The sequence below is a fragment of the Mobula birostris genome, chromosome 9 (genome assembly GCF_030028105.1).
Source record: "Mobula birostris isolate sMobBir1 chromosome 9, sMobBir1.hap1, whole genome shotgun sequence".
In the NCBI taxonomy this organism is placed as follows: domain Eukaryota; kingdom Metazoa; phylum Chordata; class Chondrichthyes; order Myliobatiformes; family Myliobatidae; genus Mobula; species Mobula birostris.
In genome coordinates this window covers 32,759,017-32,775,588 of record NC_092378.1, presented here as the reverse complement: position 1 = coordinate 32,775,588, position 16,572 = coordinate 32,759,017, and the positions used below count along the sequence as shown (strand labels likewise).

The 16,572-nt window shown below is 40.6% G+C and overlaps 1 protein-coding gene across 1 annotated transcript in view; it reads right to left on the bottom strand.

Moving 5' to 3' along the window:
* The window catches only part of cacna2d4a (calcium channel, voltage-dependent, alpha 2/delta subunit 4a), a 359,181-nt gene that overhangs the window by 273,286 nt on the left and 69,323 nt on the right, over positions 1 to 16,572 (bottom strand). The window contains exon 13 of the mRNA XM_072269300.1: positions 9,706 to 9,783. Within this exon, the coding sequence (XP_072125401.1) occupies positions 9,706 to 9,783 (78 nt within the window). The remainder of the gene's footprint in view (positions 1 to 9,705; positions 9,784 to 16,572) is intronic.

Sequence of the window (16,572 nt, the reverse complement as noted above, 5' to 3'; positions counted from 1 at the left end):
GGGTAGAGGAATCCAGGCGAGATGGTCAGTTCGCTATTAATTACAACCTTGGAAGCCTTAGAGAGATACTTAATTTTGAGGAAAACAGATGAAGGATATGAAGCATTTGGCAAGGGATATGAGAAAAAGGATTGTAAGCATTACACTAATCCAGAATTTCCCAGTATTGTAGCAGGTGATTTGTAAAAATAAATCCAAAGGAGTACAGCTAAAATGTCTGCAATGGCTCTTTTAAAGAGTAGTTGTGCTTATTCCTGTCACAGCCATGGACCCTGCTGCAGAGTCTGGGTGCCTCACAGGCAGGCAGTTGAAAGGGATTAGCAATCACACTTGTGAGGATGCACATTCCAGCCAATTAGTGTTTACTTGTGGTTGTATTTAACTCTCTTCCTTACTTTTCAGTTTTCTCAAGTCTTAAACAAATCATAGCAATGACAACACACCCTGCTTACCTTATTCCATGTTCTAGGAAAGAATACTCCAATTTCGAGTGACGCTGCAAAGGAGCGGTACTAGTTTAGTATTTAGTTACTGTTTCCAAGCTGCAGTGATGGCATTAGATTTCAGTTTGAGAGTTTAGTTAGCGGCCCTGTTGGCCTAGTATTTATTATTTTTCCTTTTGTTTTGTACAGTTCTCATTAAAACTCGGTGAATTAATCATTGAGCTGCTGTGTTTCTCCCTCTGCACTTGGGCCATCACCAAACACTGTGTCAGCAAGACAGCAAGACCCCTAGAATGGGACCCGTGAAGAGACAGAACAGCTGACCTTGGCAGATCAGAGTTGACAGAAGTGGCTCATGCAGTGTGATAACTGCTCGCAGAATGGCAAGCCCAGCCAAACCAACGTTTGTTAGTCAGATGAAGGAGAGGTGAAAGTCAGTGGAGGCTGTGTTTGCAGAAATGGCTTGGGCAGTGCAACAATTGCTTTCAGAACAGCAAGACCAATACAAACTGGCAGACAGCAACAGTTCGATAACTCACCACAGACTGCCAGAATTAGATGGCAGACATTATTGATCTCAGTGGCATAGTTCAGCAGCTCACTACCAATAGCCAGAATCAGCTGGCAGCCATTACCACTTTTGTTGCTGCAATTCAACAGCCTTAAGCCAGGACAGTCCCACTCCCAACGTTTTCCACACTCTCTTTTATAACAGTCTCATCGGCCTCAGCCACTAATGCCTGATTCCAGTTCAGAACTGAATATTCCTCCACCATGCAGATACTCCGGTAACCCCAATAGCTGCGGGAACTTTATTACCCAGCGTGTGTTGACTTTCCAAGCCTAGTCAAGTTAGTTCAGAGATGATGTCTGTAAACTGGCTTACATGGGAATTGTCTTCGACAGACCCGCATTCAGCTTGTTCAAGGCTCTTTGAGAAAAAGGTTCTCTTTAGCCCTGTCTTTCCACAACAATTCATAGTTGAGTTCAAGGGAGAGTGCTTGATCTTCCAGTATGGGGTCAGGAGGCTGCCCACCGACTCTCAGACCTGCACCAAAGAAACGGGCAAGTCCTCCCCAGGGCTGGCTCTTTTCCTTCTCTTGTCCTGAAACTGTGGCCATGGAAAAACATCAAGGAAGCAGCAGCATTAAGATTTATCCATCTGTCAACCTTGCTATCAGGGGTGGTCTTCTTTTTTGTAAAGAAAATGGATGGCAAGTTCCATCTCTGAATTGATTATCGGCCCCTCAACAACATCATGGTGAAGAACCGCTACCTTCTCCCTTGACTTGCCTCTGCATTTGAACATCTTCAGGAAGCAACCATATTCTCCAAGATAAATCAGCACACTGCTTACAACCTGGTTTGCATCCAAGAAGGAGGCGAGTGAAAGACAGCATTCAATACCTCCACAGGTCACTATGAGCATGTCGTGATGCTATTTGGTCTGGCCAGCACCCCGGCTGTTTTGCAGGCCCTGGTCAATGATGTGCTCTAGAGCATGCTAAATCAGTTCATATTTATGTATTTGGATGATATTCTTATCTACGAATAAACTCTCTCGGGCTTCCAGCTGGGTACAGGTATCAATTTTAACCAACATTTCGATGATAAACTCTGCCATCTTCATCAGGGATGATAGCTGGGCATGTCTGTTCCAGTGGTATTAATACCCCCATTATTCATCTCTCCTGATTGGTTAGTCCTCATCCAGTCAGGTTTCCAATGTCCAAACTTGTTTACGATTGGATTCCAGTTCTTACTTAGAGACTTGCACCTTTGTTAAAATTCTTTTTCTCTAGTTTTATTATCTATTCCCATTCTCACCAGAAACATGTCCAGCATGTCCAGAGGGTTCTTTGACAGTTCCTCAAGAGCAACCTTTATGCCAAACCAGAGAAATGTGAGTTCCACAAAGAGCAGATGTTATTCTTGGGCTACATCCTCACCCCTTCCAGTATTCAAATGGACCCGTGTAAAGTTCAGCAGTCACAGAGTGGCCCAAACCATCCACAGTCAAACAGGTGAGATGCTTCATGGGGTTTGCAAATTTTTAATCGCTGCTTCATCAGAAACATCAGTTTCATTGCACTCACCAAGAAGAGCTCTGCAGGATTCCAAGGGACAAGTGAGGCAGGCCAAGCATTCACAGAACTAAAGTGGTGCTTCACCACTGTCCCAGTGTTGCAACAACCAGATGCATCCTGTTCACTCATCATCGAGGTTGTAAGAATTGAAGATGTACTCTCACAGCATTCTTCTGTAAGTAATCCGCTACACCCTTGTGCTTTTTTATCCCCATCACTTGACTCCTGCAGAGAGCAACTATGTCGGGAACTGAGAACTTCTGGCTGCCAAGGAGACACTAGAGGCATTGGTACATTGGTTGGAGGAGGCAGAGCACCCTTCTCTGGCATGGACAGACCACATGAACCTCTCTTACATCTGTGACGCCAAGAAACGCAACTCCTGTCAAGCCACTGGGCTCTCTTCTTTACTTGGTTTAATTTCATCCTCATCTACCATCCTGGTTTACTTTCATCCTCATCTACCATTATGTGTTGGCGCGTGGCCAAGTGGTTAAGGCGTCGGTCTAGTGATCGGAAGGTCACTAGTTCGAACCTCAGCTGAGGCAGCGTGTTGTGTCCTTGAGCAAGGCACTTAACCACACATTGCTCTGCGACAACACCGGTGCCAAGCTGTATTGGCCCTATTGCCCTTTCCTTGGACAACATTGGTGGCGTGGAGAGGGGAGACTTGCAGCATGGGCAACTGCCAGTCTTCCATACAACCTTGCCCAGGCCTGCACCCTGGAAACCTTCCAAGGCGCAGATCCATGGTCTCACGAGACTAACTGATGCCTACTACTACTACTACCATCCTGGCAGCAAAACTAAGGGTGATGCTCTCTCCTCCCAGTTTGACATCTCCGAGGACAGTGCCATTCCTTGCTCATGTATAGTTTACCCATGATTTAGGGAACATAAGCAGAGGTGAGGTCTGTCCAATAGTTGGATCCAAGCCCAGGTGGGGGAACCTCCCAAATGGCTGTTTGTCCCTGCCACTGTGTGCCCCAGGGTGTTGGAATGGGGCACTCTTTCTGCTGATTGGCCATCCAGAGATTCAATGGACCCTGGAATTTAAAAAGAGATGATTTGGTGGCCTTCTATATCCTAGGATGTCCACAACTTCATCCTTGCCTACCCCACTTGTGCTCAGAACAAGATATTATGTCAGCACCTGTAGGGTTGGATCTGCCCACTGCCTGTGCCTCACTGTCCCTGGTCCCACCTCTTCATCACTGGCCAGCGTCCGTCAGGTGGGAACACTACCATTCTGGTAGTTGTGGACTAGTTCTCCAAAGCTGTCCACTTAACTTCTCTCCCCAAGTTCCCATTGGCTCATGAAACTGCCATCCTTATTGCTCAGCACATGTTCATGCTGCATGACTTCCCTCAGGATAGTGTCTGATCGATGACTTGACAGGTCATATCCCAGTTCTGAAAGGCTTTCTGTTCTCTTTTGAGAGTCATAGCTAGCCTCTCACCAGGTTTCCAACCTCACTCTAATGTGTAGAATGAGACAGTGAATCGGGAGCTGGAGACAACCATGCGCTTTAAAGGAGCATTAATCTTTTAATACTAAGTTACTGCTTCCTAGCGACAGTGTTGGTGTTAGCTTTCAGCTTAAGAGTTGTAGTTAATGGTCTAGTGTTTATTGTTTTTCCTTTAATTCTGCATAGTTCTTATTAAAGGTCAGCAAACTGTTCATCCATTTCATTGTCTTTCCTTCTGCACTTAGGCCATAACTGCACACTTATGTCAATTCCAGCCATCACTCTCCCCTGACCAAGAGATTGACAAGGAAATTCCTGCTGTTGAATAGTTAGTCTAACGCTATAAGTACACTTGAAGATGGGCCAGAGCTTCTCTGTTTCCCTGAGACGTGAGGCCTTTCAAGCCAGGAGAAGTCTGGTTGGCATTCAGAAATCTTCCTTTGAAAGTTGAGAGCTGCAAGTTGGCCCCATGCTACGTGTGACCATTTGTAGTAGAGGCTATCACTAAAGCCTCCTATAGACTACGTCTACCATCATCAATGAATATTCATCAAGTGTTCCATGTTTCCCAGTTCAAGGTGGTGACATCCCCCCCCCCCCACTTGCTCCAGTCACCTCCACTGCCCTTCTCATTTGGTGAATTGGTTCTTGGTCTATTCTGTGCGGCACCTTCTGGGAGGTTCAAGTGCCTCATGGATTGGGAGGAGTATGGCCCAGAGGACCATTCTTGGGTTCTGGTTTGTGACATCCTGGACAAATCTCTCATGTAGGACTCCCAGCAGGCACAGGTTACTGGCACTGCGGGAGCTGTGCCTAGGGGCCTAGGGAGGGAGGGAGGGCCCTGTCACAACCACAGACTTCGCTGCAGTATCTGGGCAACCTCGCAGGCAGGCAGCTGAAAGGGCTTGGCAATCATGCTTGTGAGAATGCACATTCCAGCCAATTAGGGAATATCTGCCATTGCATTTAAATCCTTTCCTTTTGATTCAGCCTTGTTGAGTCTTGACCAAAGCATAGTGATGGCAATGGCCCCTGCTTACCTTAGTTCATTTTCTGAGAAAGAAGACTACAAATTAGTTTGACGCTGCAAAGGAGCAGTACTAATTTAGTATTTAGTTACCGTCTCCAAGCCGCAGTGACGGCTTTAGATTTTAGTTTCAGAGTTTAATTAGCAGCTCTGTTGGTTTAGCGTTTATCATTTTTCCATTTGTTTTGTACAACTCTGATTAAATCTCAGTGAACTGATCATTCAGCCGCTGTATCTCTCCCTCTGCACTTGGGCCTTCACCAAACGGTGTCAATTCCCTCATTCTGCATTTTGTCTACTTCATATAAGTGTGTCGATCTCAAGAACCAACTTGCTTTGAAAACTACTTTTGAAGTAGAAAAACTAGTAGGAATTTCAACCCCTCATGCCTCGTCCATCATTCAATAAGGTTATAGCCAATCTTTTACTGATCAGCACTTTTCTGCACTAACACCATATCCCTTCCATTAAATTTCACCATCTTTTAAGGAAGAACATTCCAAATACTAATAACTCAGTAATGGAAAATATACACTCAGTAGCCAATTTATTAGGTACAGGAGTGGAAACCAGTGTGGCCTTCTGCTGATGTAGCCCATCCACTTCAAGGTTTGACATGTTGTAAGTTCAGAGATGCCCTTTTGCACACCACTTTTGTAATGTGGTTATTTGAGTTGCTGTCAGCTTGAACCAGTCTGACCTCTTATTAATAGGGCATTTTTGCTCACAGAACTGTCCCTCACTGGATGTTTTTCATTTACACACCATTCTCTGTAAACTCTAGAGGCTGTTCTGCATGAAAATCCCAGGAGCTCAGCAATTTCTGAGATACAAAAACCATCTGGTGGCACCAACATTCATTCCACTGTCAAAGTCACTTAGATCACATTTTTTCCCCATAATGATGTTTGATCTGAACAACAACGCAACCTCTTGATCAAGCCTGTGTGCCTTATATGCATGAGTTGCTGCCACATGATTGGCTGATTAGATATGTGCATGAATAAGCAGGTGTATAGGTGTACCTAATAAAGTGGCCAATGAGTGTATTTCATCTCCATTCCATACCTTTTAGCAATTATTATGAATGTATGCCTGCTACTTATCGGCCCGTGAATCAGAGGGAAGAGATTTTCTCTGTTATCTCAAATCATTTATTTATTTTTAACATTCTTTTTCCTAAGAAAAATAATCTTAACTTTTCCAGCCTCTGATATTTTATTTAGAGACGTGGCACGGTATCAGGCCCTTCTGGTCAATGGGCCCCCAAAGTCTAAAGTCCTTCGTCCCTTTTACATTACAGAGAACCTTTTCTATATTCCTTCTAAGGCTTTTGCCTTTTTCCTTGTATGTAATCCCCAGGACTGTCTATTCCCAATGGGCTGATAGACATATGGCATAAGGTATATGGTATAAGGCCCTGAACCCAGCCACCAAAGTTCTGGGCGGTTTTATTTGTGGGCACTGGCATACAATTCAAGTGTCAATCAGCCCTTTCATGCTTTTCCACTATCAGGTTTATAGTGCATGTTTCAGCTCCCTTACTGAAGAAAGAATATTGTGCTAAACATGGAAGAAATTGGCATTTCAGCTTAAAACTATATCTTGGTAATCAATACATATCATTCCTGATGATGGGAACGAACAGAATTCACTCCTCATGCTTGTAAAATCAGATTTAAGATTCAGTACCCTGGACATTCTCTCTTCTACCCTCTCCCATCATGCAGAAGACACAAAAGTCTGAAAGTGTGTACCACCAGGCTCAAGGACAGCTTCTATCCCACTGTTATCAGATTCTTCAATGAACCTCTTCTACGATAAGATGTTCTCTTGATTTTACAATCTACCTTATTATGATCTTGCATTTTGTTGTTTACCTACTCTGTACTTTGTTGCCAGTTTTACACTTTTTTCTGCATCTTTTTTACCTTATTCTAGTTCAATCCACCGAGTAGTGATCTGATCTGTATACACAGTTTGTAAAACATGCTTTTCACTGTATTCTGGTACATTTTACAATAAATCAATACCAATACAATATCAACACCAATACTAGTATCCACATGAATTATTGGCCTTAATTATGGATAATGGAATTGGTGGCTTTGTGGGCAAGTTTGCAGACAATCCAAATATAAGCGGAGAGGTAAGAAGTGGCAGATGGAATATAGTGTAGGGAAGTGTATGGTCATGCACTTTGGTAGAAGGAATAAAGGCACAGACTATTATCTAAATGGGGAGAAAATTCAAAAAACAGATGTGCAAAAGGACTTGGGAGTCCTTGTGCAGATTTCCCTAAAGGTTAACTTGCAGGTTGAACCAGTGGTAAGGAAGGCAAATGCAATGTTAGCATTCATTTTGAGAGGACGAGAATATAAGAGCAAGGATATGATGCTGAGGCCTTATAAGGCATTGGTTAGACCGTATTGGGAGTATTTTGAGTAATTTTGGACCCTTATCTAAGAAAAGATGTTCTGGCATTGGAAAGGGTCCAGAGGATGTCATGGGAGTCATTCCAGGAATAAAAAGTTTAACGTATGAGGAACTTTTGATGGTTCTTGGCCTGTACTCGTTGGAGTTTAGAAGAATGGGGGGGGGGGGGGAACATTGATTTCAATATTGAAAGACCAGATATGGAGAAGACAGACTGGGTGTGGAGAAGATGCTTCCTGTAGTGGGTGTATCTAGGACCAGAGGGTACAGCCTCAGAACAGAGTGACGTCCATTTAGAACAGAGGTAAGAAGGAATTTCTTTAGCCGGCGGGTGATCAATCTGTGCAATTCAGTGCCATGAAAGGCCATGGAGGCCAAATCATTGGGTATATTTAAAACAGAAGTTCTTCGGTTTTTGGTTAGTCGGGGGGGGTCGAAGATTATTGGGAGAAGGGGGTTGAAAGGGATAATAAATCAGCCATGGTGGAATGGCAAACAGACTTAATGGGCCGAGTGGCCTAATTCTGCTCCTACACTATGTCTTATGATCTTATGGTCTTATTCACTGGCCTGAGTTTGTTATAGTAAGTTCCAGTGGTCTTTTTATCTAAATCAGGTATCAGGGATCAGAGTATTGTGCTCTGGTGTGTTACTCTAGAAGAGAAAGTATCTGCAGAAAATAATAATCAAAAATAAGAGCAGAAATTGCTGAAGGTACTTAGCAGGTCATGCACCATATGTGAAAAGAGAAAGCAAGTTAATGTTTCAGGTCAAAGACCCTTTGTTAACTCAATTTCTTTGTAAAATCTCTTCTATCTACTGAGAGTTTCCAGAATTTTCTATTTGTGTTTCAAGTTTCAACATTTTATTTTTATTTAGGGATACAGCATGAAACAGGCTCTTCTGCACCAACCACCTAGCAACCCACCTATTTAACACTAGTCTCATCACAGGACAATTTACAATGACCAATTAATCTACAGACAGGTATGTCTTTTGACCACGGGTGGAAACCAGAGCACCCAGAGGAAACCCATATGGTCACAGGGAGAACGTACGAACTTCTTACAGATGGTGCCGGAATTGAACTCCAAACTCTGACACCCTGCGCTGTAATAGCATTGTGCTAACGGCTACACTACCGTGTGCCCCTGCAGATGCAGTTTTTGTTTTGAATTTTTTTATAATTATTAGTCAACCCTCAGTATTCATTACTGAAATAATTTAAGTTCCGCCTAAAGGCAATGTGGGAAGAATTTATCTTTGAGCACTTGCGTTTCGTACCTATAAAGCATTAGACACTCCATGGACATACACTACGTATTTAGATCCAGCAGTTTTAAAAGAAAGGAATGTGCAGTAAAAGTACAACCAACAATTCATAACATGCAGCCATGCTATTTAGTGTTAATGTCTAGTAGAGGTTTCTTCTCATAATCATCTTTAATAAAGATTTGAGAACATAGAAAATAGTGTAAGATTTTTTATAATAGAGTTGTGAAGATAATACATAAAGATTGATTTTAATCAGTGCAAGAGTGACAAATTTGTGGGATTTTGCATCAGCACATAAGGATAAATTCAAATTATGAAACTGTGCTAAGATCAGACCTTGAAACAAGCAGACTCCTGTTAGTATGTTATCACTAAAATAATTTCTTACCAATATTTTATTGTTTGGTACTTATTCCTGTTTAGGGAAACCTGGCTAGGGATTGGTGTTCTAAAGATTGGCAGCCTTGCATTTTACAAGATTCAATGTATGACGCTGGATAGGAAATTAAGCATCTCACTATATTGTTGTCCATTAAGAGTTGTTTGCTTCAGCACTATTTGTAAATCTGGAATTTGGAAACACTGGGACAAAGTTATTTAGTTCTGGGTGTTGGTAGTTCAGCAGATGCTTGGAGTATTTGAGCATTAGTTGGGGAAACTTTTGAACCTCAGTATCAAAAGCCTGAGCAATGAACTGGTTTGAATCACTCAAGAACATCAGAAAACTTGAACTGTATCTGAAAATTTTTCATTGTCATTTTTCATGATCAATGAACTGATTATGTGCAATCTAACCTATTGTAAATCTTGCACCATATGTTTGAACGTGAGGGAAAATTCTGTATCATTTCAGTTTGTTCACATTTTAAATCAATTCGCAAAGTGATATTTGTCAATTATTCAATATTTAACAATAGCAGGTATATACAAGCTAAGGCTGAGCAGAGGGGATAATGAATAACACTCACTGTTTCATTCTTTCTGCTGAAGACTGGCATTGCTACTGTTGTCATGAGCAGCAGACTCTGTGCAGCTGATTGAAACAGCTGTCAAATAAACAGATGATTAGATATTAATAAAAAGACAAGCTGAATGATTATAAGGGTAACAACAGAAGGGCAGAGTATGAAACTGCTTCAGCATCTCTGATGATAAATAGATCGCAAGTGAAGTAGATCACATGACACAATGTCTAAGTTAATACCTAAAACATGATGCTTATAAGAAATAAGAAGATGTTCTAAAAATGATACAATTTCATGAGTATCCACAGAATGTTCAGGAGACATTAGATAGAAGCATGATGGGGAAGGACAATACTAGATGTTGTTAATGTGAACAAAACATTGAGTAAAAAATGTTCCCTGTTTCTCCTATTGACTGCCTAGGTGAGCTGCATTCTCCAGATGTACTGGTTTACAAAACACTGCATGAGCTGTCTAATTATAGGATTGTCTCTGAAACTCACACTGCTAAGAGGCCTCTCAGCTTAAGAAACCTATGCATGCAATGCTTCCAGCAAGCGGAATAAAAAGAATTCAATGTCACCACTTGCAAAATTACTTAATACAAAGCAATTTCCTTCAAGATGTCACTGAAAGGGCATTGGTAAGTTATCTGAAAATTGCTGAAGCTTTAATATTTCCTCTGGAATCTTTGAAGAATGTTCTGGTCACTTTGTTCGAGATTTTTAAACTATGGATAAATACAAATAATTTCATGCAGTTCATGCTATACACAATACAACACAACTTTAAATACACACAGCACAGCACAGTTCAAGGCAATGACTAATGATTTCATAGACAACATAAAATAATGACAGCACACGCTGTGGTTACCTCCATAGCCTGTAGCAGATAGCAGTGATGAGGATGATAGGGTAATGATGATATGACAGAATGATAGTAGTGAACAAAGGACAGGGATTGAGGAGAGTAAATTACAGATGAGAAGTTACTGAAAATTAAGTCACATTAAACAACAAAATAATATTAAAACAATAACTAATAAATGGACCAAACAAGTATGATAGTAAGTGACATTCAATTGCACAATATTCATTTAAATTATCATCCTTTAGATAACCAATAAAAACTTCTATACGATGTAATAGAACCTAAAGAACTCCAGATTCAGATCCCAGATTCTGCTGAATTGGTGGAGGTATTAGAGAGATTAACTGGGCTTATTTATTAGAGGGCTTTATTGGTTTTACAGGTACATAAAAATAGTGTATGCAATCATTGTTACACTGCTTCTTCACAACATTCTAATTATAAAACTATGTGTGCAGCAATTCAAGTATTAGACCTCATTGAAAGCAATACAGCACAACAGAAATTGTAATGGAAGGACTCTAAACTGCTGGTACTTGGGAGCGACAGTCATTCTTGGAGATCTAAACAGCTGAAAATTACATATGAAAATAATTTTGCATTCCTAACTGCCTACCAGTGAGCAGATTTCTTTTCATACAGAAGGAGAAAAGCATTTTCATTGTTTGAAAAGTGAAAGAGGACACAGTTTCGATGATGTTCTGAAGCATGAGCAGAACTTTAACCGAAGTTTCATTATTTGCTTTTGTGGTGGAGGTTCTAACCAACTTGTTTTGCGTTGTCTAACACGGCTACTGAGGCAAATTACAAAAAAATTGATACAAATGTAATAAGACACGGAACACTGATTCCATAATGTAACTTAAAGGCCTAACTCTCTTAACCGAGTATTTGCAAACTATTGTATCCATTTTTTCCTGTTCTGCAAAATACCTCCCAACATTATGTTATGTCCTTATTTGTTAAGAATAACATTCTTTGACATTTACTACCTTTATTTTTCATTTGTGACCCTGCATGTGGTTGCATTTGATGAACAATTTGCAAGCTTCTAGTCTGAGGGATCAAATTATGTCTCACAATATTCTCAAACCGCCTAATGCATTCATGATGCAATATTTGCATCAAACTTTTATTATTTCAAGATAGACTATAAACTACCTTTCCGTTACATGAAAGATACAGGCATTGATAGAGGAATGACTGACAGGCAGGAGGCAGCGAGAGGGAATAAAGGGGGCCTTTTCTGGTTGGCTGCCGGTGACTAGTGGTGTTCCTCAGGTGTCAGTATTGGGGCCGATGCTTTTCACATTGTTTGTCAATGATTTAGATAATGGAATTGATGGTTTTGTGGCAAAGTTTGCGGATGATACAAATATAGGTAGAGGGGTAGGTGGTGCTGAGGAAGCAATGCGATTGCAGTAGGACTTAGACAAATTGGAAGAATGGGCAAAAAAGTGGCAGATGGATCACAGTGTTAGGAAATGTATGATAATGCATTTTGGTAAAATGAACAATAGTGCAGACTATTACCTAAATAGGGAGAAGGTTCAAACATCAGAGATGCAGGGGGACTTAAAAGTCCTTGTACAAGATTCCCAGAAGGTTAATTTACAGGTTGAGACTGTGGTAAAGAAGGCAAATGCAGTGTTGGCATTTATTTCAAGAAGAATTGAATATAAAAGCAAGGAGATAATGCTGAGCCTTTATAAGACACTAGTCAGGCTGCACTTGGAGTATTGTCAACAGTTTTGGGCCCCATATCTCAGAAAGAATGTGTTGTCATTGGAGAGAGTCCAGAGGAGGTTCACAGGATGATTCCAGGAATGAAGGGGTTAACATATGAGAAGCGTTTGGCGGCTTAGGGCCCCTACTCACTGGAATTTAGAAGAATGTGGTGGCGTGGGAAGGATCTTGTTGTAACCTACCAAATGTTGAAAGGACAAAATTGAGGGGTGACCTTTTAGAACAGAGGTAAGGAGGAATATTTTTTAGCAAGACAGTAGTGAATCTCCGGAATGCTGTGCCACAGGCTGCGGTGGAGGTCAAGTCAGTCTGGATATTTAAAGTGAAGGTTGATAGTTTCCTGATCGGTCGGGGCATCAAAGGATATGGCGAGAAGGCAGGTGTATGGAATTGAGTGGTATTCGGAATCAGCCATGATAGAACGGCGGAGCAGATTCGATGGGATGAATGGCCTAATTCTGCTGCTATGTCTTATGGTCTTTTAGAAGTTAGTCACTTTGTTGAGGGAGGGTTATATTTAGATGGTTATCTCCTGCGACAATAAATCAGGCACACAATCATGTGAGATAAAATCTGTCAGTACTTTCTCAAGTACGCCCTGGAAAATATTATTGAATCAATCAGAATGGAATAAAAATACAAAATCGTCTATTAATTGTTTCACTTTTAATAGAAAAATAAATCAATCTGTTCAGTGGGAATAACAGTTAGGTTTTCTGCCTTGACACAATTTCTTTCCTTGTCTCCAACAACATGTTTCGAAAAGTATAAAGACTGTATTGGCTTGGAGCTTCAATGCACATTTCATATTTTGCATAGTTTACCAGTGTGTCATTTTTTTCCTAAACATGTCCTGTTATGTCATACCCTATCAGGAACCAGTATTCATAAACAAATAAACCTTAATGACTATTTGAAAAGTTTAAAGGGATTTATGGACTCTTCCTGTGAGACTGATCCATGAAAACCCAGCTTGACAATGGAGAAGCTGGTCCCTCTCACTATGTGCATGAAGTACTTCTCACCTGGTAACAATTAGCCTAATGTTACCCATCCCTGAGAGAGAGATATTAACATCCACTGTACAACTCTGATCATATCAGAACTGATCATCACCATCCCAGACTAATTAATATAGGCAATTGTTATTAATTAGCTTGAGATTCAACACATCATGGAACACACACAGCATAGTTAATACAAAAAATATGGAAAAACACTTTACAAAAGTGAGAAAAGCACATAATAAACTTCTAGGAAAAGAACCAAGGGAAATGTTTGAAAGCTTGATTTTACAGTGATTCTTTGAGGAGTCTTATAAATATGAGACAAAATATATTAAAGATAAAGTGAGAAAGATGAATCAAAGAGTGCATGGTCATGAACTTGAAAACACTATTTCCAATGGTGAAGAATAGGGAGCAACAAATGCAAAGATTTGGTTGGAGAAGCAAACTTGAAGTACAATTATCGGCAGTAATAAAAGAAATTAGGAAATCAGAACAGATTGTGCAATTAGTGGGCTGCTCTTACTGGCCTTTGCCAACAACTATGATCACATTTCCTAGTTTTCACAATGTACTGAGATGGGGCTGGTATATTGGCATTGATCGTGAAGCAGTTAACTAATGAAAAACTGAGTGAGGATAAAAGAGTCATCTCAAATTGGGAATCTGTAATTAGTGAAATGCCAAATGGAGGACTGGGGCCTCCAATATATATTATCTATATGTAAGAGGTGGAGAAGAAACTAAGGGTACCACAACCAAATTTATTGATTATGTGCAGCAGCGTGTTCACAAACTTGTATATTGTAGTGCAGAAGAGGAAACCACTGAAGACAAGAAGTATACAACCACTGGTTTATTGAACTTTATCCTCTGTACTCCTGCTACTCTCTTTCTCTGATCCGCTACTCACTTTCTCTAGCTATGACTTTGTTCACTTGAATATAAGTGCTACATTTCATTTAAAAATAAAGCTTAAGTAGGATATTTGAATATTTTTATATCACTGAAATTCTATGACTTAATTAATTAATAGCCATTGAATGCATTTAAAATTATTTTATTACATATTATGTTCTTACATTTTTATGTAAAACATTCCACCGGTCATAAAGGCATTTGGAAGCAGACAGCTCTCCATCTCTCCACTAATGGTTCCATTATCACCCTCCAGCATGACTTTGGCCTCTGACATGGCACATGAGCAAGGTTAACTCTGCTGCCTGCAACCTGATTGACATTTGAAGCCTGGTACGTTCACAGAATAATGAAAGTAGTGACACTGGCAGGAACTTAGGAGCTGGCTGGGTCAGCCACAATATGGGACATAAGGCCTCAATATATTTCTCTGCAGAAAGCCAGTATGGAGACCATTATTCAAGTTCAGGACTTCCCAGAGATTAAGCATTTGAAGGGATAAAAAGTTCATGAGGTTATCTATAAAAAGTCTGGACGGATCATTGGGAGCAGACAATTTCTTCAGACAGAAAAATAATTTGCCCATTTCAAAAACTTAATAAAGATTGAAGACTATCAGTGAAGACTATTGATGATGTTCAATCATTTTGGAACTCCACAGAGAAAGTAAATTAACAGGAAAAAAAAGTTCCAAAATAGTGAACAGGACAAACCAACAAATCACCTCCCTTTTAACATCTTTTGTGCTCTCTTGCCAAATCAATGTTGGACCTTTCTGAGCTTGGTGACCTACTAATTATTTTGCATCACATTTAATCTACTCTGCATGAAAATGGTACAAAGAAAGAATAGGTTTACAACAGAATCTGGGTCACCTCCAAGATAGATTTCTTTGTAACAGAAATTAGCACCTATTTCATTAACACGCAATATCTTGCATGAAACACTGCTCTCCTCTAGCTCTTTTTACTTTTACAGCAAGTGAAGAGATAAAAACTATTTGATCAGGTCAATTAAAATGCTGTAACACGAAATTTAATTAATAAAATCACTGAGATGTTTTAATACACCGTTATTTAATCATTGAAGTAAGATTAATTAGCTGACAATATAAGACATTTAAGACAGAATGAGATGACTTTTTTCCTCTTAGAGTCATATGTCTTGAAATTCTTTTTCTAAAAGGTTAGTGAAAATACATCCTCCAAATGTTTTGAAAATGGAGGTGGATGGATGTCTGATAGATAAGGTGGTAAAGAATTACCCAGAGTTGATGGTTACAATTCACATATTGCTGGAGGAACTCAATGGGTTGAGCAGGATTTGTGGGAGGAAATGAACCGTTGATGTTACAGGTCAGGACCTTGCTTCAGGACTGAGAGTGGAAAAGGGGCCAGTAAGTGATAGGTGGACCAAGGAGAGGTTAAGAATGATGTTCTGATGGAGCCATTTGAAGGGAAGGGAGGAGATGCAGCAGCTGAAGGGTGATAAGCAGGTACACAAATGCTACAAGAGCTGGAACCTAGGGAGGGTGATAATGGAACCACTAGTGGAGAGATGGAGAGCAGTTGGAACCAGATGGGGGAGGGGACCCAGTGGATGAAATGTGTGAGTATTGACTGGATAGAACCAGAAGGAGGAAGAGGGGGACGAATGGCTGATGGGATTAGAGAAGGGAGGAAATGGTGAGTATGGGAAAGGGCACAAAAATGGGAGGTCCAGCGTGGAACTGACGGGAACAGAGGAGGTAAGAGTTATCTGAAACTGGAAAATCAGTGATCATACTGTTGGTTTGTAAACTACACAGGTAGTCAATGAGGACTCCATCTGACATTTTTTCACTTCTATTGCCCAGCTGTCTTCCATCCTCACCCAACCCTTCCCCACCTAGCTCTGCTCTACCAGTCATACTTCACACTTCCTTCTCATCCTTACATCACCTGCTTTCCCCTGTCTCACCCCTCCTTTCCATTCCATGCTGGCTGTCTTCTCTTCCCACTCTCAATGTTGCTGCATGGTATTGACCTGAAATGTCAACAATTCCTCCACCCCCTGCCCCCCCCCGCACAGATACTACACAAGCTGCTGATTTCTTCCAGTAGTTTGTGTTTTGTTCCATATTCTGGCATTTGCAATCTCTTGTGTCTCCTAAGGCTACAATTAGGTTAGCCATGATCTTATTAAAGGGAGTAAGTGACCTGCTTCTGCTCTAATTCATATGTTCATAACAAATGTCAGATGTGGTCCATTAAGACAGAAGATAAAATTGAGAGAAATAATAAAATACTTTACAAAGGAGTACAATGTAAAGAGATATGTACTGGAA